This window comes from Ipomoea nil, unplaced genomic scaffold (assembly GCF_001879475.1).
Source record: "Ipomoea nil cultivar Tokyo-kokei standard unplaced genomic scaffold, Asagao_1.1 scaffold2845, whole genome shotgun sequence".
Classification (NCBI taxonomy): Eukaryota; Viridiplantae; Streptophyta; class Magnoliopsida; order Solanales; family Convolvulaceae; genus Ipomoea; species Ipomoea nil.
In genome coordinates, this window is record NW_017619273.1 from 5,027,591 (window position 1) to 5,049,704 (window position 22,114).

Here is a 22,114-nt window from a genome sequence, read left to right on the forward strand (position 1 = left end):
TAGTGTGGCACACTATATATATACACGCAATAACACAAAGCCATTAAAGCATCAAAGCACTATATATATACTCTGTAACATACTAACAAGCTAACAACATACAAAAAAAATATATTTACCAAATGAACAACAAAACAAGGCTTCAAACAAATTAATATATAAAAAAAAATCTCTACTGCCACACGCACTCACTACTTATTGCCAAGTGGCAGTGTGGCACACTATATATATACACACAATAACACAAAGCAATATATTTTAATGGTGGGTGCAAATGTTTCATTGTAATCAACTCCTTCGATTTGTCAATCTCCTCGGACAACAAGTCGTGCTTTATAGCGCTCAATCGAGCCATCTGCATTGTATTTAACCTTGTAAACCCACTTGCTGTCAATGGCTTTATGGCCAGGAGGGAGACCCTCAAGTATCCAAGTGCCATTGTCTTCAAGTGCCTGAAGCTCTTAGCGCATGGCCTCTCGCCAATGAGGAGCTTGTACAGCCTCAGAGAATAATGTGGGCTCATGCTCAGCAGTAATTGCTGCAAGGGAATGTCGATGTGCCAAAGAAAATTTATCATAATTAACAAAGTGAGATATGAGATGTACCGTACCTGAAGACGTTTTGAAAGGGGTGGAACATGGCAGGAGGGATATGCGACTAGCAGAGTACGTGACATAATCATGGAGATATGTAAGAACCCTTTTTCCCGTTTTCCACGACCAAGGCTCTCATCATCATCACTAGAAGCAGAGTTGGAAGTGGGTAAGTTCGCTGCATTCATATTAGTCACTTCATCTGTCAATGACACTTCTGATTCAGCAATTGTCTCTGGAAGATTATTGGAAAAATCATCCCCAAGCCCATTTTCAGTAATTGTCTCTGGAAGGTTATTGGAAAGATCATCAACATATTCAATCATGGGAGACATATGATGCTCACTAAGTGAAGAAGAAAAGGGAAATATGGTCTCAAGAAACTGGACATCCCGTGAAACAAATCGCTCCCCACTTTCCAAATCACGCAAATACCACCCTTTCTTGCCGTATGGATAACCAATAAACATACACTTACGACTACGACTTGCAAATTTATCTTTAATTCGAGCATCATTCTTCGCATAACACAAGCACCCAAAAGTACGAAGAAGAGAATAATCGGGTGAGCGCCCAAAAAGAATGTCAAAAGGGGTTTTACCTTTGAGCAATTTAGTGGGTGTCCGATTAATAAGATAACCTGTAGTGAGAATGCATTCTCCCCAGAACTCAATTGGCAAATTAGCTTGAAAACGCAACGCTCTTGCTACATTTAGAATATGTCGATGCTTTCTCTCTACTCTACCATTTTGTTGGGGTGTTCCTACGCACAAAGTCTGATGTATAATCCCAACACTATCAAAATAACCTTTCAAACATGTGAATTCGGCCCCATTGTCTGTCCGAACAAATTTAATTTGTTTGCCAAACTGACGGTGAACCAAGGCAACCAAATTTTTAGGATCCCGGGAACTTCACCCTTAGTCCGGATTAAATAAACCCACACAGAACAGGAAAAATCATCAACAATTGTCAAGAAATAATAAGCACCGCATAGAACAGGAACACGATAAGCACCCCACAACCCGCATGGGCAGCTCAACTGGTCATAGAGGTGAAACTTTGGAAGAATGACCAGGGATCGAGTCTCACCAGCGGCAGTGTGGGAGCAACCTCTCAAAGTGAGGGGGGTTCCTTGTGCGCAGTGAGCACCGGTCTAGCCTCTGTGGTTCATGTTCAGTTGAGTTATCATGATTTACATCCTCCCAAATGCTCTGTCGGGTCGGAGTGTGTGGGGCCCTTAGGGTTGGGGTTAAGCCTTTTGGAAGAACGATAAGCACCCCACAAATCACAATGAACTAACTCAAAAATTGAACTTGCTTTATTAGAACTTAAAGAAAAAGGTTCACGAGTTTGTTTGGCCCGAAATCAAACTTCACAGTGTCTATTATTCAAACTACTACCATCTTCAAAATTAAGAAGAAAATTCATAATTGTAGATGATGGATGCCCCAACCTTTGATACCACAACTCTGCTTGCGATAAACTGAAAACATTATTGATTTGCATGGATTCTGCCTTCTTCAAGAAGTAAAGTCCCCCCCCCCCCCCCACCGTTGTTCACCCATTCCAATCAGCGTCTTCAAGGTGTGGTCCTGAATAACACAAAATTTGTCAGTGAATTGAGCATGATAGGGCGAATCAGCCAAGAGTTGAGATACAGAAATTAAATTGCAGTTTAATTTAGGCACAAATAAAACTTTCTGCAGCCTCAATTTTTCACCAAGCACCACAGTGCCTTGCTTTGCTGCATAAGTTTCTTCTCCATTCGGCAACCCAACATGACATGGTTCAATTGTCCTGACATTCGTCATATGATTGAGTGTCCTTGTCATATGGTTTGACGCTCCGGTGTCAATAATCCATGGTAAGTTACCTAAAAGACGTTGGTTGGTTTCAGGTTTATGGACACTAAGAGCTGCCAAGAGGGCACTCCATTGTTCCTTTGAAACATCAGTCTGTTCTGTATTTGTCATCGAGACAGCTTGAGAAGGGATTTCACCTATAGCAGCTTGCGCTACATTGACTCTTGGTGTTGCACTTTTTCCTTGTCCAATCTGTTGTTGTGTGCCCCGACTTGAACTTCGACCATTAGATCGTGGTCTAGCACCCCACCAATCAGGGTATCCAATGAGTTGAAAATATCCGCCTGTATCATGCCCGGTGCGGTGGCAGTGTCCACATGTCACTCCATCCTTTTTGGCCTCCCCTAGCGTAACACGATTTCCTTGTCCTGCTCACATTACATAGCTTACGGGGTCTGAACGATTGTCATGTGTACTCACTATCGTCCTTGATTGTTCATCTTGAACAACCATATGATAAGCTCGATTGAGATTAGGTAATGGGTCTTGACTCAGAATATTGGAACGAATGGTATTGTACTGTTCTCCATCAAGGCCCATCAAGAACTGATGAACTCGTTCTTCTTCCTTTCGTTTCTCCAATTGGATGCTCAGACTGCATTTACACCCTCCACATATACACACAGGTACCCGTTCAAGGTTGTTGAGTTCGTCCCGGAGAAATTTGAGACGTTCAAAGTAATTTGCAATTGACTCACCATTCTGCCTAAAATTTGCTAAGGTTGAACGCAATTTTTGAATATGAGGCCCGTTAGCGATTGAGAATCGCTGTTTTATGTCGTCCCATAGATCCGCTGCTTTTTCTATAAGTGTTATAGTAGACCGCAGAGTAGGCTCAATAGTATTCAAAATCCATGAGACAATCATGGAGTTTACTGTTCACCAATCTTCCAAATCTGGTGAGTCTTCTGCTGGTTGTTGAATGCTTCCATCTGCAAAGCCAAACTTCTTTTGGTCCCTAAGAGCTATGCGAATGGCCTTCACCCATTCATCATAGTTTTCTCCTTTCAATTGAACCTGGGTGATTAGACTACCCGGGTTGTCATTGGAGTTTAAAGCATAAGAAGAAGCTACGTAGGTGATGATAGCAGCCTTCTTCTCACTCTCTGTTTCTTTGTTTGAAAGCTCTGATGCCATAATAAATCAAGAGTTTTGAATGAAGGGAAAAAATCAACATTACCTTTCATTGATAAAAATACAGCACATATATACAAAGAGGGTTGTCCTCTGCTCCATGAAAGCTAATGACAGAAAAGGAAACGAATATTTACAACCAAAAAGAAAATAACATTGCTAATATTGCTAATATATATATATATATATATGAGTAAAAGACATTTTTGGTTCTAGATTTATAGTGGCTTGGACAATTTTAGTCCTCCATAAAAAAAATTTGCCATTTTATGAACAGACTTATTGTGACAAGGACAAGTTTGATCCTCTGTTTGTATTTCCGTTAAAGGGCCATCTGGGATGGGAGCAATTGTGTGAATTCAGCAAACTCATTCTATAAGTTTCTCCCACAAAGATGAAGTTCTCGGAGTTGGGATGTTGGCGGTGGCCAGAGTCTTGACCTTCTGATCCTAGACGGGGCCACTGGAATCATCGGAAGAGAAAAGCGTCTGGATTTCTGAGTGAAGCATCACTAGTTCTTTCTGGCCACTGAGATTCTTAGCATCCGCCGCCGCGGCGACGTTGGTGCTGCTTTCCGACGCAACCAATCTCTCCTTCTTCGCGACCCTACCGCCGCAGCCGTTTAATGCGGTTCTCTGCCTCATCTACTACGAAGAACACAATATACTTTCGCCGCTTCAGCATCATGATCTCCATTTTCGACCCACTTATACGCCATTCCTGGCTGCTGCATCGCCTGGGGGGTGATGTGATGCTTCCTCCTCTCTCCACCCTTCTCACCTCCTCCTCCACATGACCTATCTCTGTGACCGCCGTCCGCCGCCGTCGCCACCACTCTTGTCCGCTCGCCCTTCTCCTCCACCCAGAAAATTCACTCCGCTTCCTCATACACAGTACACCAGCCATTTTTGCACCACAAATCTCTGCCAGAAACCTCTCAATTCCCCTCCTCCTTCCCCAAATTCTACCCAAATTCGGTCAATAATAGACTTAGATGCATCAATTTCTACATTAGCCTTGGCCACATTTGGCCTCGTTCTTCTAATTGTCGCCATATCTAGGGCTACAAATTTTCCAATTGGAGAACAAATACGTGAAGTCATATCCAAATTAAAGAGATGAATAGGAAAATTAGGTAATTCAAGCCATATCAAAGCAGACGGCGAATCCCTGTGCGAGCTCTAGTTTGGTGAAGAAAATTGGATAAAATCCACCAGTCATCTAATCGGAAGTTAAACCCCCTACCAAAACAAACAAAATTGAATTTGGAGAACAAAATGGGATTGAGTTTTGTTAAATTGACAGAAATGCCCTTCAGTGACGGTCAACTAACGAAATTAATAGACGGAGGACCAAAATTGTCCTCATCATAATAAGTGTGTCCATAAATTGTCTAAATTTTTTTTTTATAGAGGACTAAAATTGTCCGTGCAACTATAAGTTTAGGACCAAAAATGTCTTTTACTCTCTCGCCAAAGGGTGGAGGTTGTCGGAGAGTGGAAGCCACGTCGCAAGTTTCTCACAAATCACAGCTCGCAGCTCGCCGGAGGAGGGCACATGTTTCACTTTTTATTTTCAAACTTCTTCTACTATTTTTAATCAAATTAGGGTTGGGTATATTTCCTATTAGGGTTGGGTCTTTTTCATTAGGCTTTAAAAAACAATTTGGGCTCTGCAAAAATGTTTGGGCTAACCTATTCACCTAAGAATTACGCCTTTGGCGGTTGAGGCGTACACTTCTTATCTTGCATAAGAGGTGTACGCCTCATTGCCATAATCTTATGCCTTACACTGATGTGTGCCTCAGTTGCGCCTTTTTAAACGTTGATTCTCAATAATTATGTTGGGAATATACTCGTAGATGTCATCAGGTTGCATAAAGTAAGGTTTTGGCTATAAGCTCTGATACCATGTTAGAATCTAGCTCTGATACAATGTTAGATTGCTAAGATCAATTAGCTATAGGCACTGGATCTGATACAATGTTATCAATTAGCTACAAGCACTGGCTCTGATACAATGTTATCAATTAGCTACAAGCACTAGCTCTGATACAATGTTTTCAATAACTACATGCTCTGATACCATGTTAGAATCTAAGATTCAGCCAAAGTCACTTAACTGGGCTATAATGCAAATGTTATTGCATAAACTACTATTAACACTAGGATGAACAAGATATCAACTACCCACAATATCATAAACAACTTGCTGCACAGAAGATTGGACAGCAGCCTTTGTGTTAAATTCAACCGTCTTTGCATAATTTTTTCGGCTTCTTGCTTGGTTATATTTCTTCTTTTGCTCCCCAATTTGTTGTATCAATGTCTTCTTCAGTAATTACTTCCACTTCCATCTCCGTCTCCGTGTTCGAAACAAATCTGTTCAAAACAAATCTATAATTTTCAAAATAGTGATCCAAGTAATCACCAGTGTCTAAAAATCCATCAACATTGTGTTGGACTCCTTCTACATCAGCCAGGGCAGCAACACAACCTCTCATTATATCAAAAAAATTCTCCTATCTACCATTACAGTATCTACTCAACAGAAATGAAGTTTTTAATTTGTTACCATTCACAACTCTTGGATTTAGATGAAGTTTGATGGGGATATAACTCCCATTATATTCTTTAACCATTATAATCATACGTATAGTATCCCTGAAACTCCTCCAACTAATGGTGAGGGATCTAATTTTACCTCATTTTCCCCTACCTCCCTCAAACTACTCTGACAAGCAGGGGTATCTAATTCTACCTCATATCCCCTTCAAAATCATCTACCTCATTTTCCCTTACCTCCCTGAAACTACTCCAACTAACGTGGGTATCTAATTCTACCTCATATCCCTCTTCAAGATCACCGAGATAATGCACAGTATGGTATGGCCATGGCCACGAGATCTGTGCGTATCTTTTGGGTGGGCTTTTGGCTATAGGCAAGTTTTGGTTATTGGCTCTGATACTACGACTATAGGTAGGTTTTGGCTATAGCTAAGATCAATTAGCTATAGGCACTGGATCTTATACAATGTTATCAATTAGCTACAAGCACTAGCTCTGATATAATGTTATCAATAGCTACATGCCTTGATACCATGTTAGAATTTAAGATTTAGCCAAAGTCACTCACAATATCTACCATTACAGTATCTCCTCAAAAGAAATGATGTTTTTAATCTGTTACCATTCACAATCTTTGATTTGGATGAAGTCTGATGGGCATATAACCCCCATCATATTCTTTAACCATTATAATCCTACGTAGAGTCTCCCTGAAACTCTTTCAACTAATGGTGAGGGGACTTAATTTTACCTCATTTTCCCATTCCTGCTTGAAATTACTCCAACTAGCAGGGGTATCTAATTCTACCTCATATCCCCTTCAAGATCTTCTACCTCGTTATGTCCTACCTCCCTGAAACTACTCAAACTAGCGGGGGTATCTAATTCTACCTCATATCCCTCATCAAGATCACCGAGATAATGCACAGTATGATCTGACCCTGACCATGGCCATGAGATCTGTGCGTATCTTTTGGGTGGGCTTTTGGCAATAGGCTCCGAGATAATGCACAGTATGATCTGGCCATGGCCATGAGATCTGTGCGTATCTTTTGGGTGGGCTTTTGGCTATAGGCTCCGAGATAATGCACAGTATGATCTGGCCATGGCCATAAGATCTGTGCGTATCTTTTGGGTGGGCTTTTGGCTATAGGCTCCGAGATAATGCACAGTATGATCTGGCCATGGCCATAAGATCTGTGCGTATCTTTTGGGTGGGCTTTTGGCTATAGGCTCCGAGATAATACACAGTATGATCTGGCCATGGCCATAAGATCTGTGCGTATCTTTTGGGTTGGCTTTTGGCTATAGGCTCTGATACCACGGCTATAGGCAGGTTTTGGCTATAGCTAAGATCAATTAGCTATAGGCATTGGATCTTATACAAAGTTATCAATTAGCTAATATCACTGGCTCTGATACAATGTTATCAATAGCTACATGCTCTGATATCATGTTAGAATTTAAGATTTAACCAAAGTCACTGACAATATCTACCATTACAGTAACTCTTCAAAAGAAATGATGTTTTTAATCTGTTACCATTCATAACTCTCGGATTTGGATTATGTCTGATGGGCATATAACCCCCATCATCTTCTTTAACCAATATAACCCTACGTAGAGTCTCCCTGAAACTCCTTCAACTAATGGTGAGGGGATCTAATTTTACCTCATTTTCCCATAGCTCATTGAAACTACTCCAACTAGCAGGGGTATCGAATTCTACCTCATATCCTCCTTCAAGATCTTTTACCTCATTTTGCCTTACCTCCTTGAAACTACTCCAACTAGCGATGTATCTAATTCTGCCTCATATCCTTCTTCAAGATCACCGAAATAATGCACAGTATGATCTGGCCATGGCCATGAGATCTGTGCGTATCTTTTGGGTGGGCTTTTGGCTATAGGCTCTGAGATAATGCACAGTATGATCTGGCCATGGCCATGAGATCTGTGCGTATCTTTTGGGTGGGCTTTTGGCTATAGGCTCCGAGATAATGCACAGTATGATCTGGCCATGGCCATGAGATCTGTGCGTATCTTTCGGGTGGGCTTTTGGCTATAGGCTCCGAGATAATGCACAGTATGATCTGGCCATGGCCATGAGATATGTGCGTATCTTTCGGGTGGGCTTTTGGCTATAGGCTCCGAGATAATGCACAGTATGATATGGCCATGGCCATGAGATATGTGCGTATCTTTTGGGTGGGCTTTTGGCTATAGGCTCCGAGATAATGCACAGTATGATCTGGCCATGGCCATAAGATCTGTGCGTATCTTTTGGGTGGGCTTTTGGCTATAGGCTCCGAGATAATGCACAGTATGATCTGGCCATGGCCATAAGATCTGTGCGTATCTTTTGGGTGGGCTTTTGGCTATAGGCTCTGATACCACGGCTATAGGCAGGTTTTGGCTATAGCTAAGATCAATTAGCTATAGGAACTGGATCTTATACAATGTTATCAATTAGCTACAAGCACTGGCTCTGATACAATGTTATCAATTAGCTACAAGCACTGGATCTGATACAATGTTATCAATAGCTACATACTCTGATATCATGTTCGAATTTAAGATTTAGCCAAAGTCACTGACAATATCTACCATTAAAGTATCTCTTCAAAAGAAATGATGTTTTTAATCTGTTACCATTCACAACTCTCGGATTTAAATTAAGTCTGATAGGGATATAACCCCTATCATCTTCTTTAACCATTATAACCCAACGTAGAGTTTCCCTGAAACTCCTTCAACTAATGGTGAGGGGATCTAATTTTACCTCATTTTCCCATAGCTCCTTGAAACTACTCCAACTAGTAGGGGTATCTAATTCTACCTCATATCCTCCTTCAAGATCTTTTACCTCATTTTGCCTTACCTCCTTGAAACTACTCCAACTAGCGATGTATCTAATTCTGCCTCATATCCCTCTTCAAGATCACCGAAATAATGCACAGTATGATATGGCCATGGCCATGAGATCTGTGCGTATCTTTTGGGTGGGCTTTTGGCTATAGGCTCTGAGATAATGCACAGTATGATCTGGCCATGGCCATGAGATCTGTGCGTATCTTTTGGGTGGGCTTTTGGCTATAGGCTCCGAGATAATGCACAGTATGATCTGGCCATGGCCATTAGATCTGTGCGTATCTTTCGGGTGGGCTTTTGGCTATAGGCGCCGAGATAATGCACAGTATGATCTGGCCATGGCCATGAGATATGTGCGTATCTTTCGGGTGGGCTTTTGGCTATAGGCTCCGAGATAATGCACAGTATGATCTGGCCATGGCCATGAGATATGTGCGTATCTTTTGGGTGGGCTTTTGGCTATAGGCTCCGAGATAATGCATAGTATGATCTGGTCATGGCAATGAGATCTGTGCGTATCTTTCGGGTGGGCTTTTGGCTATAGGCTCCGAGATAATGCAAAGTATGATCTGGCCATAACCATGAGATCTGTGCGTATCTTTTGGGTGGACTTTTGGCTATAGGCTCTGATACCACGGCTATAGGCAGGTTTTGGCTATAGCTAAGATCAATTAGCTATAGGAACTGGATCTTATACAATGTTATCAATTAGCTACAAGCACTGGCTCTGATACAATGTTATCAATTAGCTACAAGCACTGGATCTGATACAATGTTATCAATAGCTACATACTCTGATATCATGTTCGAATTTAAGATTTAGCCAAAGTCACTGACAATATCTACCATTAAAGTATCTCTTCAAAAGAAATGATGTTTTTAATCTGTTACCATTCACAACTCTCGGATTTAAATTAAGTCTGATAGGGATATAACCCCTATCATCTTCTTTAACCATTATAACCCAACGTAGAGTCTCCCTAAAACTCCTTCAACTAATGGTGAGGGGATCTAATTTTACCTCATTTTCCCATAGCTCCTTGAAACTACTCCAACTAGCAGGGGTATCTAATTCTACCTCTTATCCTCCTTCATGATCTTTTACCTCATTTTGCCTTACCACCTTGAAACTACTCCAACTAGCGAGGTATCTAATTCTACCTCATTTCCCTCTTCAAAATCACCGAAATAATGCACAGTATGATCTGGCCATGGCCATGAGATCTGTGCGTATCTTTTGGGTGGGCTTTTGGCTATAGGTTTCGAGATAATGCACAGTATGATCTGGTCATGGCAATGAGATCTGTGCGTATCTTTCGGGTGGGCTTTTGGCTATAGGCTCCAAGATAATGCACAGTATGATCTGGCCATGACCATGAGATCAGTGTGTGTCTTTTGGGTGGGCTTTTGGCTATAGGCTCCGAGATAATGCACAGTATGATCTGGCCATGGCCATGAGATCTGTGCGTATCTTTTGGGTGGGCTTTTGGCTATAGGCTCCGAGATAATGCACAGTATGATCTGGCCATCGCCATAAGATCTGTGCGTATCTTTTGGGTGGGCTTTTGGCTATAGGCTTTGATACCACGGCTATAGGCAGGTTTTGGCTATAGCTAAGATCAATTAGTTATAGGCACTGGATCTTATACAATGTTATCAATTAGCTACAAGCACTGGCTCTGATACAATGTTATCAATTAGCTACAAGCACTGGCTCTGATACAATGTTATCAATTAGCTACAAGCACTGCCTCTGATACAATGTTATCAATAGCTACATGCTCTGATATCATGTTAGAATTTAAGATTTAGCCAAAGTCACTGACAATATCTACCATTAAAGTATCTCTTCAAAAGAAATTATGTTTTTAATCTGTTACCATTCACAACTGTCGGATTTGGATTAAGTCTGATGGGCATATAACCCCCATCATCTTCTTTAACCATTATAACCCTACGTAGAGTCTCCCTGAAACTCCTTCAACTAATGGTGAGTGGATCTAATTTTACCTCATTTTCCCATAGCTCCTTGAAACTACTCCAACTAGCAGGGGTATCTAATTCTACCTCATATCCTCCTTCAAGATCTTTTACCTCATTTTGCCTTACCTCCTTGAAACTACTCCAACTAGCGATGTATCTAATTCTGCCTCATATCCTTCTTCAAGATCACCGAAATAATGCACAGTATGATCTGGCCATGGCCATGAGATCTGTGCGTATCTTTTGGGTGGGCTTTTGGCTATAGGTTCCGAGATAATGCACAGTATGATCTGGCCATGGCAATGAGATCTGTGCGTATCTTTCGGGTGGGCTTTTGGCTATAGGCTCCGAGATAATGCACAGTATGATCTGGCCATGGCCATAAGATCTGTGCGTATCTTTTGGGTGGGCTTTTGGCTATAGGCTCCGAGATAATGCACAGTATGATCTGGCCATGGCCATGAGATCTGTGCGTATCTTTTGGGTGGGTTTTGGCTATAGGCTCCGTGATAATGCACAGTATGATTTGGCCATGGCCATAAGATCTGTGCGTATCTTTTGGGTGGGCTTTTGGCTATAGGCTTTGATACCACGGCTATAGGCAGGTTTTGGCTATAGCTAAGATCAATTAGTTATAGGCACTGGATCTTATACAATGTTATCAATTAGCTACAAGCACTGGCTCTGAAACAATGTTATCAATTAGCTACAAGCACTGGCTCTGATACAATGTTATCAATAGCTACATACTCTGATATCATGTTCGAATTTAAGATTTAGCCAAAGTCACTGACAATATCTAACATTAAAGTATCTCTTCAAAAGAAATGATGTTTTTAATCTGTTACCATTCACAACTCTCGGATTTGGATTAAGTCTGATGGGGATATAACCCCCATCATCTTCTTTAACCATTATAACCCAACGTAGAGTTTCCCTGAAACTCCTCCAACTAATGGTGAGGGGATCTAATTTTACCTCATTTTCCCATAGCTCCATGAAACTACTACAACTAGCAGGGGTATCTAATTCTACCTCATATCCTCCTTCAAGATCTTTTACCTCATTTTACCTTACCTCCTTGAAACTACTCCAACTAGCGATGTATCTAATTCTGCCTCATATCCCTCTTCAAGATCACCGAAATAATGCACAGTATGATCTGGCCATGGCCATGAGATCTGTGCGTATCTTTTGGGTGGGCTTTTGGCTATAGGCTCCGAGATAATGCACAGTATGATCTGGCCATGGCCATAAGATCTGTGCGTATCTTTTGGGTGGGCTTTTGGCTATAGGCTCCGAGATAATGCACAGTATGATCTGGCCATGGCAATGAGATCTGTGCGTATCTTTCGGGTGGGCTTTTGGCTATAGGCTCCGAGATAATGCACAGTATGATCTGGCCATGGCCATGAGATCTGTGCGTATCTTTTGGGTGGGCTTTTGGCTATAGGCTCCGAGATAATGCACAGTATGATCTGGCCATGGCCATAAGATCTGTGCGTATCTTTTGGGTGGGCTTTTAGCTATAGGCTCTGATACCACGGCTGTAGGCAGGTTTTGGCTATAGCTAAGGTCAATTAGCTATAGGCACTGGATCTTATACAATGTTATCAATTAGCTACAAGCACTGCCTCTGATACAATGTTATCAATAGCTACATGCTCTGATATCATGTTAGAATTTAAGATTTAGCCAAAGTCACTGACAATATCTACCATTACAGTATCTCTTCAAAAGAAATGATGTTTTTAATCTGTTACCATTCACAACTCTCGGATTTGGATTAAGTCTGATGGGCATATAACCCCCATCATCTTCTTTAACCATTATAACCCTACGTAGAGTCTCCCTGAAACTTCTTCAACTAATGGTGTGGGTATCTAATTTTACCTCATTTTCCCATAGCTCCTTGAAACTACTCCAACTAGCAGGGGTATCTAATTCTACCTCATATCCTCCTTCAAGATCTTTTACCTCATTTTGCCTTACCTCCTTGAAACTACTCCAACTAGCGATGTATCTAATTCTGCCTCATATCCTTCTTCAAGATCACCGAAATAATACACAGTATGATCTGGCCATGGCCATGAGATCTGTGCGTATCTTTTGGGTGGGCTTTTGGCTATAGGTTCCGAGATAATGCACAGTATGATCTGGCCATGGCAATGAGATCTGTGCGTATCTTTCGGGTGGGCTTTTGGCTATAGGCTCCGAGATAATGCACAGTATGATCTGGCCATGGCCATGAGATCTGTGCGTATCTTTTGGGTGGGCTTTTGGCTATAGGTTCCGAGATAATGCACAGTATGATCTGACCATGGCAATGAGATCTGTGCGTATCTTTCGGGTGGGCTTTTGGCTATAGGTTCCGAGATAATGCACAGTATGATCTGGCCATTGCCATGAGATCTGTGCGTATCTTTTGGGTGGGCTTTTGGCTATAGGCTCCGAGATAATGCACAGTATGATCTGGCCATGGCAATGAGATCTGTGCGTATCTTTCGGGTGGGCTTTTGGCTATAGGTTCCGAGATAATGCACAGTATGATCTGGCCATGGCAATGAGATCTGTGCGTATCTTTCGGGTGGACTTTTGGCTATAGGCTTCGAGATAATGCACAGTATGATCTGGCCATGGCCATGAGATCTGTGCGTATCTTTTGGGTGGGCTTTTGTCTATAGGCCCCGAGATAATGCACAGTATGATCTGGCCATGGCCATGAGATCTGTGCGTATCTTTTGGGTGGACTTTTGGCTATAGGTTCCGAGATAATGCACAGTATGATCTGGCCATGGCAATAAGATCTGTGCGTATCTTTCGGGTGGGCTTTTGGCTATAGGCTCCGAGATAATGCACAGTATGATCTGGCCATGGCCATGAGATCTGTGCGTATCTTTTGGGTGGGCTTTTGGCTATAGGCTCCGAGATAATGCACAGTATGATTTGGCCATGGCCATAAGATCTGTGCGTATCTTTTGGGTGGGCTTTTGGCTATAGGCTCCGAGATAATGCGCAGTATGATCTGGCCATGGCCATGAGATCTGTGCATATCTTTTGGGTGGGCTTTTAGCTATAGGCTCCGAGATAATGCACAGTATGATCTGGCCATGGCCATAAGATCTGTGCGTATCTTTTGTGTGGGCTTTTGTCTATTGGCTCCGAGATAATGCACAGTATGATCTGGCCTTGGCCATAAGATCTGTGTGTATCTTTTGGGTGGGCTTTTGGCTATAGGCTCTGATACCACGGCTATAGGCAGGTTTTGGCTATAGCTAAGATCAATTAGCTACAGGCACTGGATCTTATACAATGTTATCAATTAGCTACAAGCACTGGCTCTGATACAATGTTATCAATTAGCTACAAGCACTGGCTCTGATACAATGTTATCAATAGCTACATGCTCTGATACCATGTTAGAATTTAAGATTTAGCCAAAGTCACTGACAATATCTACCATTACAGTATCTCTTCAAAAGAAATGATGTTTTTAATCTGTTAGCATTCACAATTCTCGGATTTAGATGAAGTCTGATGGGCATATAACCCCCATCATCTTCTTTAACCATTATAATCCTACGTAGAGTCTCCCTGAAACTCCTTGAACTAATGGTGATGGGATCTAATTTTACCTCATTTTCCCATACCTTCCTGAAACTACTCCAACTAGCAGGGGTATCTAATTCTACCTCATATCTCTTTCAAGATCTTCTACCTCATTTTGCCCTAACTCCCTGAAACTACTCCAACTAGCGAGGTATCTAATTCTATCTTATATCCCTCTTCAAGATCACCAAGATAATGCACAGTATGATCTGGCCATGGCCATGAGATATGTGCGTATCTTTTGGTAGGTTTTTGGGTTTTCCCACACACTCAACCCATGGTGGCAGGCTCATCTCTCCCATGTAGTTACGACGAACCATGTTTCTTCTAGGCTCAAACAATCGATTTTTATCTCCTTCGAATTTTTCTTGGATCTTTCTAGCAAAGTTGATATAATGCTCAGAAGCTAACACCTTAAGGAAACACACTAAACGTAACCGCTCATCATCTCCAACTACCAACAATCGGATCCCATCTTCAACGCCTTTTGAATCAACATCCCTTTCTTCGCCATCCTGATTCTAATTTGAAGTCAAATAATGCAATAATAGAAAATCAAACAGAAGAAACTATATGCACAAAGTGCAAGTAGTCCATACCCGTCGACATGATATATTTTTGAGAAAATTTTAATTTTAGTCCACGGACTATTGCACTTGTGTTAATTGCAACACTTCTTTCAAAAATGTTAATTTAGTACCTTGACTATGCAATTCTTATTAATTTTGATCACGCCGTCCAAATGTGACCGGAATCTTTTAATTCATTTTAATTTTTTTTAATTCAAGGGCAAATTAGTCATTTCCTTCTTCTTCATTCTTTTCAATCTTTCTTCTTGGTTCTTCTTCATTCTCCACTCTTAGTTCTTCTCCTGATAAAAATGTCACCGGCCAAACTTTTGGAAGCTTACATGGATTGCCAAAAGGTAGGAGCTCCGCTGGAGGTGGTGACGCATCTCTCGACGGTCTGACAAGAACTTGAAGGGAAGCAGCGAGCTTCTTTCGGTTCCAGAGATTCCTCCAAGGACTCAGAACTCGATCAATTCATGGTGCGTTAACTCAACCATAATAATATTGGAGCAGGGGTGTTTTCGGTCCGGATCTTCAACTCCAGTACGTACCTCTTTTTTTTTTTTCTCTATTTTTTAATTTATAAATTTAATTTTGGGTCCTCCTACTTTCCCTGTTGGTTCAAGTCCCAAATTACAGTGAGTGTTGCAGAAATGCATCTTGTCAAATAAATAAATAAATATATATATATATATATATATATATATATATATATATATATATATATATATATATATATGAGTATAATTGAAATGGTGTATGTAATTTCAACTTTCTTGTGCGGTGCAAAAACTGTTTGTTCTTGTGCAGTGCAAAAACCGTTTGTTCTTGCAAACTTGATGATACCGCCAGTGACAACTGACAAGAATGGTGGCTCGGCGGTGAGCGTGGTACGCGAAGAAGAAAGAAGCAAATAAATTTTTTTTTTTAAATGTAAAATGACTGTTTTGCCTCCATGAATAAAAAACTTAAAAAGATTTAAATTTTTCCGGTCACATTTGGCCGATAATTTGGCCGGCGTGACCAAAGTTGATAAGAATTGCATAGTTAAGATACTAAATTAACATTTTTGAAAATCAAGTGTTGCAATTAATACATGTACAATAGTCAGTGGATTAAAATTAAAATTTACTCTATATTTTTTTATGAGAATATCCTTCAAATTGTTGACCAGTGGTGGCCAACACCACTACCATCACTACCGCCTCTATATCTAGATCACATGATTAAAACTACGTTACATATGTTGTTGCTCTAATTCTGTTTCCACCATTTTCTTTTCAATTTATATTTTTTGACACAACATTATTATATTATATTGCAGCATTCTTTTAATTACTCCATTATATTGTGTACACCATCTAAACAATTTTTGTAGGAAATAAAGGTCCTTAGAATTTTTTGGTAGGGAATGAACAATAATTAATTAAAGGTCGGTATGAATTTGGTTCAATTTTTAATCTTTTCCAATGCAACATGCATGATATTTAGATACAAACTTTGAGATACAATAAAGATATAATAATTGAATTTGATTGCTTAGCAAATTCTATCAAAATAATGAATGTTATAGGACTGTTTGATTTTATTTTGAAGCATTGCAGACACTTCAATAAGAACTAAGCAAGGTGGAAGTTAAGGAAGTTGAAGAGCCTATAATCTTAGGATTTTGAAAAGCCTATAATCTTAAGATAACAACTCTAAAATTTAAATTTAGAAATTGGATGATGCATGGATAATATATGATCAAGTTTGAGGGGATTAACAAGAAATTTCATACGGTGCTGAAAAATGAGTCACATTTGGAGAAATTGTTTTAGCAACATGAGTCTTGTATTATAAATCTAAGACTTAGAAAATAAGGGAAAACTTGATCACAGTATTCATGTGTGTGAAGCAGTACACTGTCCTAAAAATTTTTGATAGATTTTCCTTACTAGCAACAAGAGTGATGAAACACGAATTTTTGAGATACAAGATGTCAAACTTGTGCAACCAGGATATGCAAAATACTTTTCGCTTAAAAGGTATGAGTGACACTGAAATCTTTTATGCTTCTGAATCTTGAACATGATCACAGAGTTAGACAAATCTTTATAAGAAAAAGAGATGGTATATATATTTTGGGCGTTGGCTAGGTTAGTCGAATTCAGAGACGTGGCTCTATGGCTTACACTTACTTATCATCAATTGATTTTAAATAGGGTATAACAACCAGATAACCAATGAACTCTGTGGTTGCGTGCTTAACTTACAGCAGTTAGAGGCGCTGGTATAATTAGACTAATAACATGTCGTGTGGTTTTGGTCTCTGGTTTTTTCCAACTGTAGCATATAAAACCTTGAATTTTATCATAGTGTTAACTCTGTAGAAAATAGGATTCACCATTTATTACTATATTCACAGATACAACATTTATGGAATCCTTTTATATATTTACACAGTTTGTCAAGCCACTTCCTTAATGGTGCAAGATCTTTTGTGGTGACTGGAAACACAACCTCCAAACTTCTCATCATCTGCAACATTAAAAAATCCATATAATGCTATCCCTTTACAGATAAGTTAAAACAACATATTGAATACATCATACTAGATTGAAGCATCTTGCAAGGTCTAGGAATGAATATATAGTGGTATTTTCAGGATTCAGATCCAAATACTTGATGGTTTTTCTTCAAGAAAGAAAGCTTGTTAGGGCTTTTTATGTAGATAGCGATTACAAAGGTCTCGTTTAGTAAAATAGTTAGTCTATCAGTCAATTTTGATTTATTTGACCACTATTAGTTGTTTGATTTGGTTAAACAATCAATATGAATGTTTCATTAATTAGCTTTTTGTAACACCTTATTGGTCTAAAATGCTCAAATTCAAAAAGCTGTTCAATGATCAGCTTTTTGAGAAAGTTATTTTGTATGTAATCATCTAACAGCTAATTTACCAAATATTCTTCTACAATCACCTAATGCTATCAATTAGCCGAACCCACTAACTCAATCAGTTAACAGCTATTTACCAAACACCCCCAAAGTGTATTTAGAATGATTGATTGCTGGTAGTCATTTTGCTTTTAGCTATATAAACTATAAAGTGATGGCAAAAACTATACCAGTGCAGGTAGATATGTATGGCAGGGTGATAATTTTAACATACTCCTAACTGAATTGTATTTAAAGGTCACACAAATTCTTTTTTATTTTCACAAAAGTTATATTGTTAGTACTACTTGTGCTTATTTGCAGACTTTTACACAGCTTCAAGTGGCTAACACCATAACCATTAGCATCAACAACCAAAACAAGTTTAACCAAAGCACAGACATGCATCAAACTACATAGATTCATTTCAGAAACAAAACAAGATTATATTCCTTACTCATCACCGAGTGTAATTCTGTCCATGATCTTGGCCACGACATCCCTCGATTCCTCGAGCACCTCGACACTTTTGCTCAAGCATTGACGTTTCTCTGCAACTATAGGCGGTTCGTCTAGCATCCTCTCGATGCCTCCATTATGAGGTGCCGATAGATCCTTTACAACTTCCTCTTCCATCTCCACATCCACTAGCTTTTGACATTGGAATAGGATGTGCAAAGCCATGCTATCCACAAGCCTCATCTGGACAATCTTCCAGTAAGCCACCATCCTCATCTTTATATCGAAAGCTTGTTTCACCATATCTTGCTGATGACTCCTCAGATGCCCAAGTTGGATTGCATTAGCCCCAATTTCAGTGATTTGGAAATGATACTCGTACCGAGTATTGCCAAAAACCCTTTCAATCAACTCTCCTTGCTTGCGCATGAGATTATTATAGGTCGCGAGGTAGTCAGGATTACAGGTATATCCTCCAAACTTCTCCATTCCAATCATCTGCATCACCCAATTAATCGATTCCTCTTTCTTTTTGGCAATCAAATTCTCTGCAGCTCGCCTCGTGCAAGACTGGAGTTGTGGGCAATTCTCAGCATGATGCACAAGTACTTTGATCACGACTGCTTCGATATAATCCCACATCTCCCCCACCAGTTTCACTAGCATAACAGAAACTTTGTTGAGCCTTCCCTGTAGCATACACGAAAGAACACGATGGGGCAGGAAATTTCTTAAACCAGTTTCAAGTTCTGCAATTTCATCCATCAAGAAAGTGCCATTATTTTCGAGACTTTCCGATTTAAGCCCAGCAGTGTATTGATTGAGCATTTCCATCAACTTGATAGTGCAGTGCATATCTGTCTCTTCAGAATACTCTTCAAAGTCCCCTGTCACCAGAATTTTCCTCAACGAATTCTTGGAAGAGTTGAGAATCCGCACTAATGCAGTTAAAGCTTCAGCCATAGATGTTAGAGTTGGAGGGAGCCTGTTCAAATCAGCCAGATTAGTAGCAAGTTTTTCCTTGATTTTCTTAACAATGTCGGGCAAGCATTTCGAGATGATACTTTCCTGGATCCTCACCAACTTGTCAGCCAAAACCGGGACTGTAACCATGGATTTGTTAATCCTGGACAAGAGAGGATGGGTTTGAAAGAGATTAGCTTCTTCATTCCTGGCATCTTGGAAAGATTCAGAGCCGATTCTGTTCCTAACACAAACATATCCCAGCCCAATTTTCACCTCATCGGCTGTCACTTTCTCAAGAAGGCCTTGTGGAGCTAAATCAGCTTTAGTCACCACAGCTAGAGTCCTTTCTCCTGTCTTATCGACTATTCGTGACATTCTGATAGATTCACATGTCGGAAAGTCGACCGTGGCCGACAGTACATTCAGAATAATGCTTTCTTCTGAAGTTATGTAGTCAATAATTATGTTGGAAATCTGCTCGTAGATGTCGTCAGGTTGGCCCTGAACCGGAACTCTGGTGATTCCGGGCAAATCCACCATGGTAAGATCAGGAACTCCGCTCTTCTTCACTAGCAGCGTCAAAGGGGAGTGAGAAATCCTTTTTCCCCGGCCGGCAATCTCCTCGGTGGCGAGAGTTATAGCTTCCGCAATCTGGGGTTCACCGGTTGGGACAACTTTCCCATTATATTCCAAATGGATCTCTGGGTTGGCAAGATTAGGCTGATTTTGGAGCCTGAGGATAAGCGGGACTCGGGTGGAAATCCCTTGTCCTCTGGGCAGGCTGATTCCGGCGAGTGACTCCAGCACGCTGGACTTGCCGGAAGACTGGTCGCCGACGACGACGATAGTGGGAAGGTGGATGCCCTCTTGCATGATGTTGAGGTCTCGGAGTTTGTCGATGCAGTCGAGAAGTGGTCTGATGCGGCCATTGTAGGATGAGATAATCGGCGCATTATCTATGGGCAGTTCTTCAGTGGATACTTCGCCCATCTTAATCTGCAAATATTTTTAAGTGGAATTGATCTGTGAGAGTTTTCGTCTGCCCAAAAGTATCAGTTGATTGCTATTTGCTACTGCATGCAATTTCGGGGATTAGCATTAGCGCCATACATAAGACTGCATCTTTAAGCTTTAAGAGATAGGACCCGTCGAAAGCATGCAAGAAAAGAATAAAGGGAGGAGCAAGAAGAGAAGAAGAAAAGAAAAATTAAAGGGCCAAAAGTGAAAAAGAAGAGAAGTAATTGTTGGTTCTTTACTTCTTACCTAGTTCATTAATACTATGCATACTTAAGTACTAAACACATAATTTAATTGGGGAAAAATTCTACTTTATGTACCTCACAAATATTTCAATTATCAATGTCATTTCTGGATTATTATATGTGTAAATTTTACCTCTCAATTTTTAAAACATGATATATATTGCTTATCTCTTAATAGAAATAATGAGAAACATGGTTGTCGGTGGAAGGAGAACAAACGAAGAAAGAAAAATGGAGAAAAAACGTGATTTTCGAACAAGGAAAAGGGCAGATAACCACATTTGTATCACTAAAAATTCAGGAGAGGGATAATATATGTCACGTTTTGAAAATTGAGGGACAACATTTACACTACTAATAATTCAGGGGTTGATATGGTTTATTCCTGTGTATATAGTATGTATTGTATGTAAACTGTATGAACAAAAGGGAGAAGTCCCCAAAAATGTATCTCAAGGATGTTCTTTTATTCATTGTAGAGAGACTTGAGAGGAATTATGAGTCTAGAGAAAGAGAGAGAGTGAAGGGAAGAAGAGGAAGGACTCTCAAAATGAAGGGCTAGGGCCCCTTTTATAGGCCTAGTCGAGACGGGTTTGACTTTGACCACGGCCCAAATCATTTGACCCCGACCTGGTTATAAACGAGAGTCTAGACGTACAGGGAGGTACAATCCGGGGTATATATTCTATCAAGTAGCCTCCCCCCCTTCCGTGCCCTGACGATGGGTTAACGAGGAAGGGTTCGGGCTAACAAAAAATTCAGTGGGGAAAAATTTTAGCTAAGGAAAAAAAGAGCACAACGTTAAGCGCAGTCTGGTGGACCAAAAAAATGGGGTTGCTCGACCTAGGGGTCAGATTTGCAACACGATTCGAGAGGTTAAATCTTAACCGATCGAGTGACCAAGAAGCTAGCTAAGATCGGGAGATCCGGTTAACTGTGATCTAGAGGTCTACTTTACCGGTCTATCGACCGGATTGCTATGTACGACCGGGAGGTCAGATTAATTGCGATCGAGAGATCTAACTTTACCAATCATGGGATTGGATTTACGGCACAACTTAGGAGACCAGGTTTCTACATATCTAGCGACCGGATTACTGGTTGGAATCGAGTGGTTAGATTAATTTGCGATTTAGGGATCGAACTTTCTATGATCTAAGAGATCAAACTACACCTATTTACGGATCGAGTTACACCAATAAGGATATTGGACTTTATTCACAATTCACGGGGTTGAAACCGATCGTATTGATCACAAGTGGAACGATTTTCCCAAGACCCTTCTCTCGGGCTGAATGGTCGCAGCTAGTTTTAGCT

The 22,114-nt window shown here is 40.4% G+C and overlaps 1 protein-coding gene across 2 annotated transcripts; it reads right to left on the minus strand.

The window, feature by feature from the left end:
* Positions 1-6,076: 6,076 nt before the first annotated feature.
* Positions 6,077-20,666, minus strand: LOC109160309 (dynamin-related protein 4C-like). Of its 2 annotated transcripts, none has more exons than XM_019308623.1 (2): positions 18,527-20,666; positions 6,077-6,088 (listed from the first exon to the last, which is right to left on the minus strand). In XM_019308623.1, exon 1 carries the CDS (start codon positions 20,523-20,525, stop codon positions 18,564-18,566), a length of 1,962 nt encoding a protein of 653 aa, XP_019164168.1. In that variant the 5' UTR covers positions 20,526-20,666; the 3' UTR covers positions 6,077-6,088; positions 18,527-18,563. The 2 variants fall into 2 exon arrangements, with proteins under 2 accessions (XP_019164168.1, XP_019164167.1); XM_019308622.1 differs by lacking the exon at positions 6,077-6,088 and adding an exon at positions 17,584-17,711 and having other exon boundaries at positions 18,568-20,666.
* Between the last annotated feature and the right edge of the window lie 1,448 nt (positions 20,667-22,114).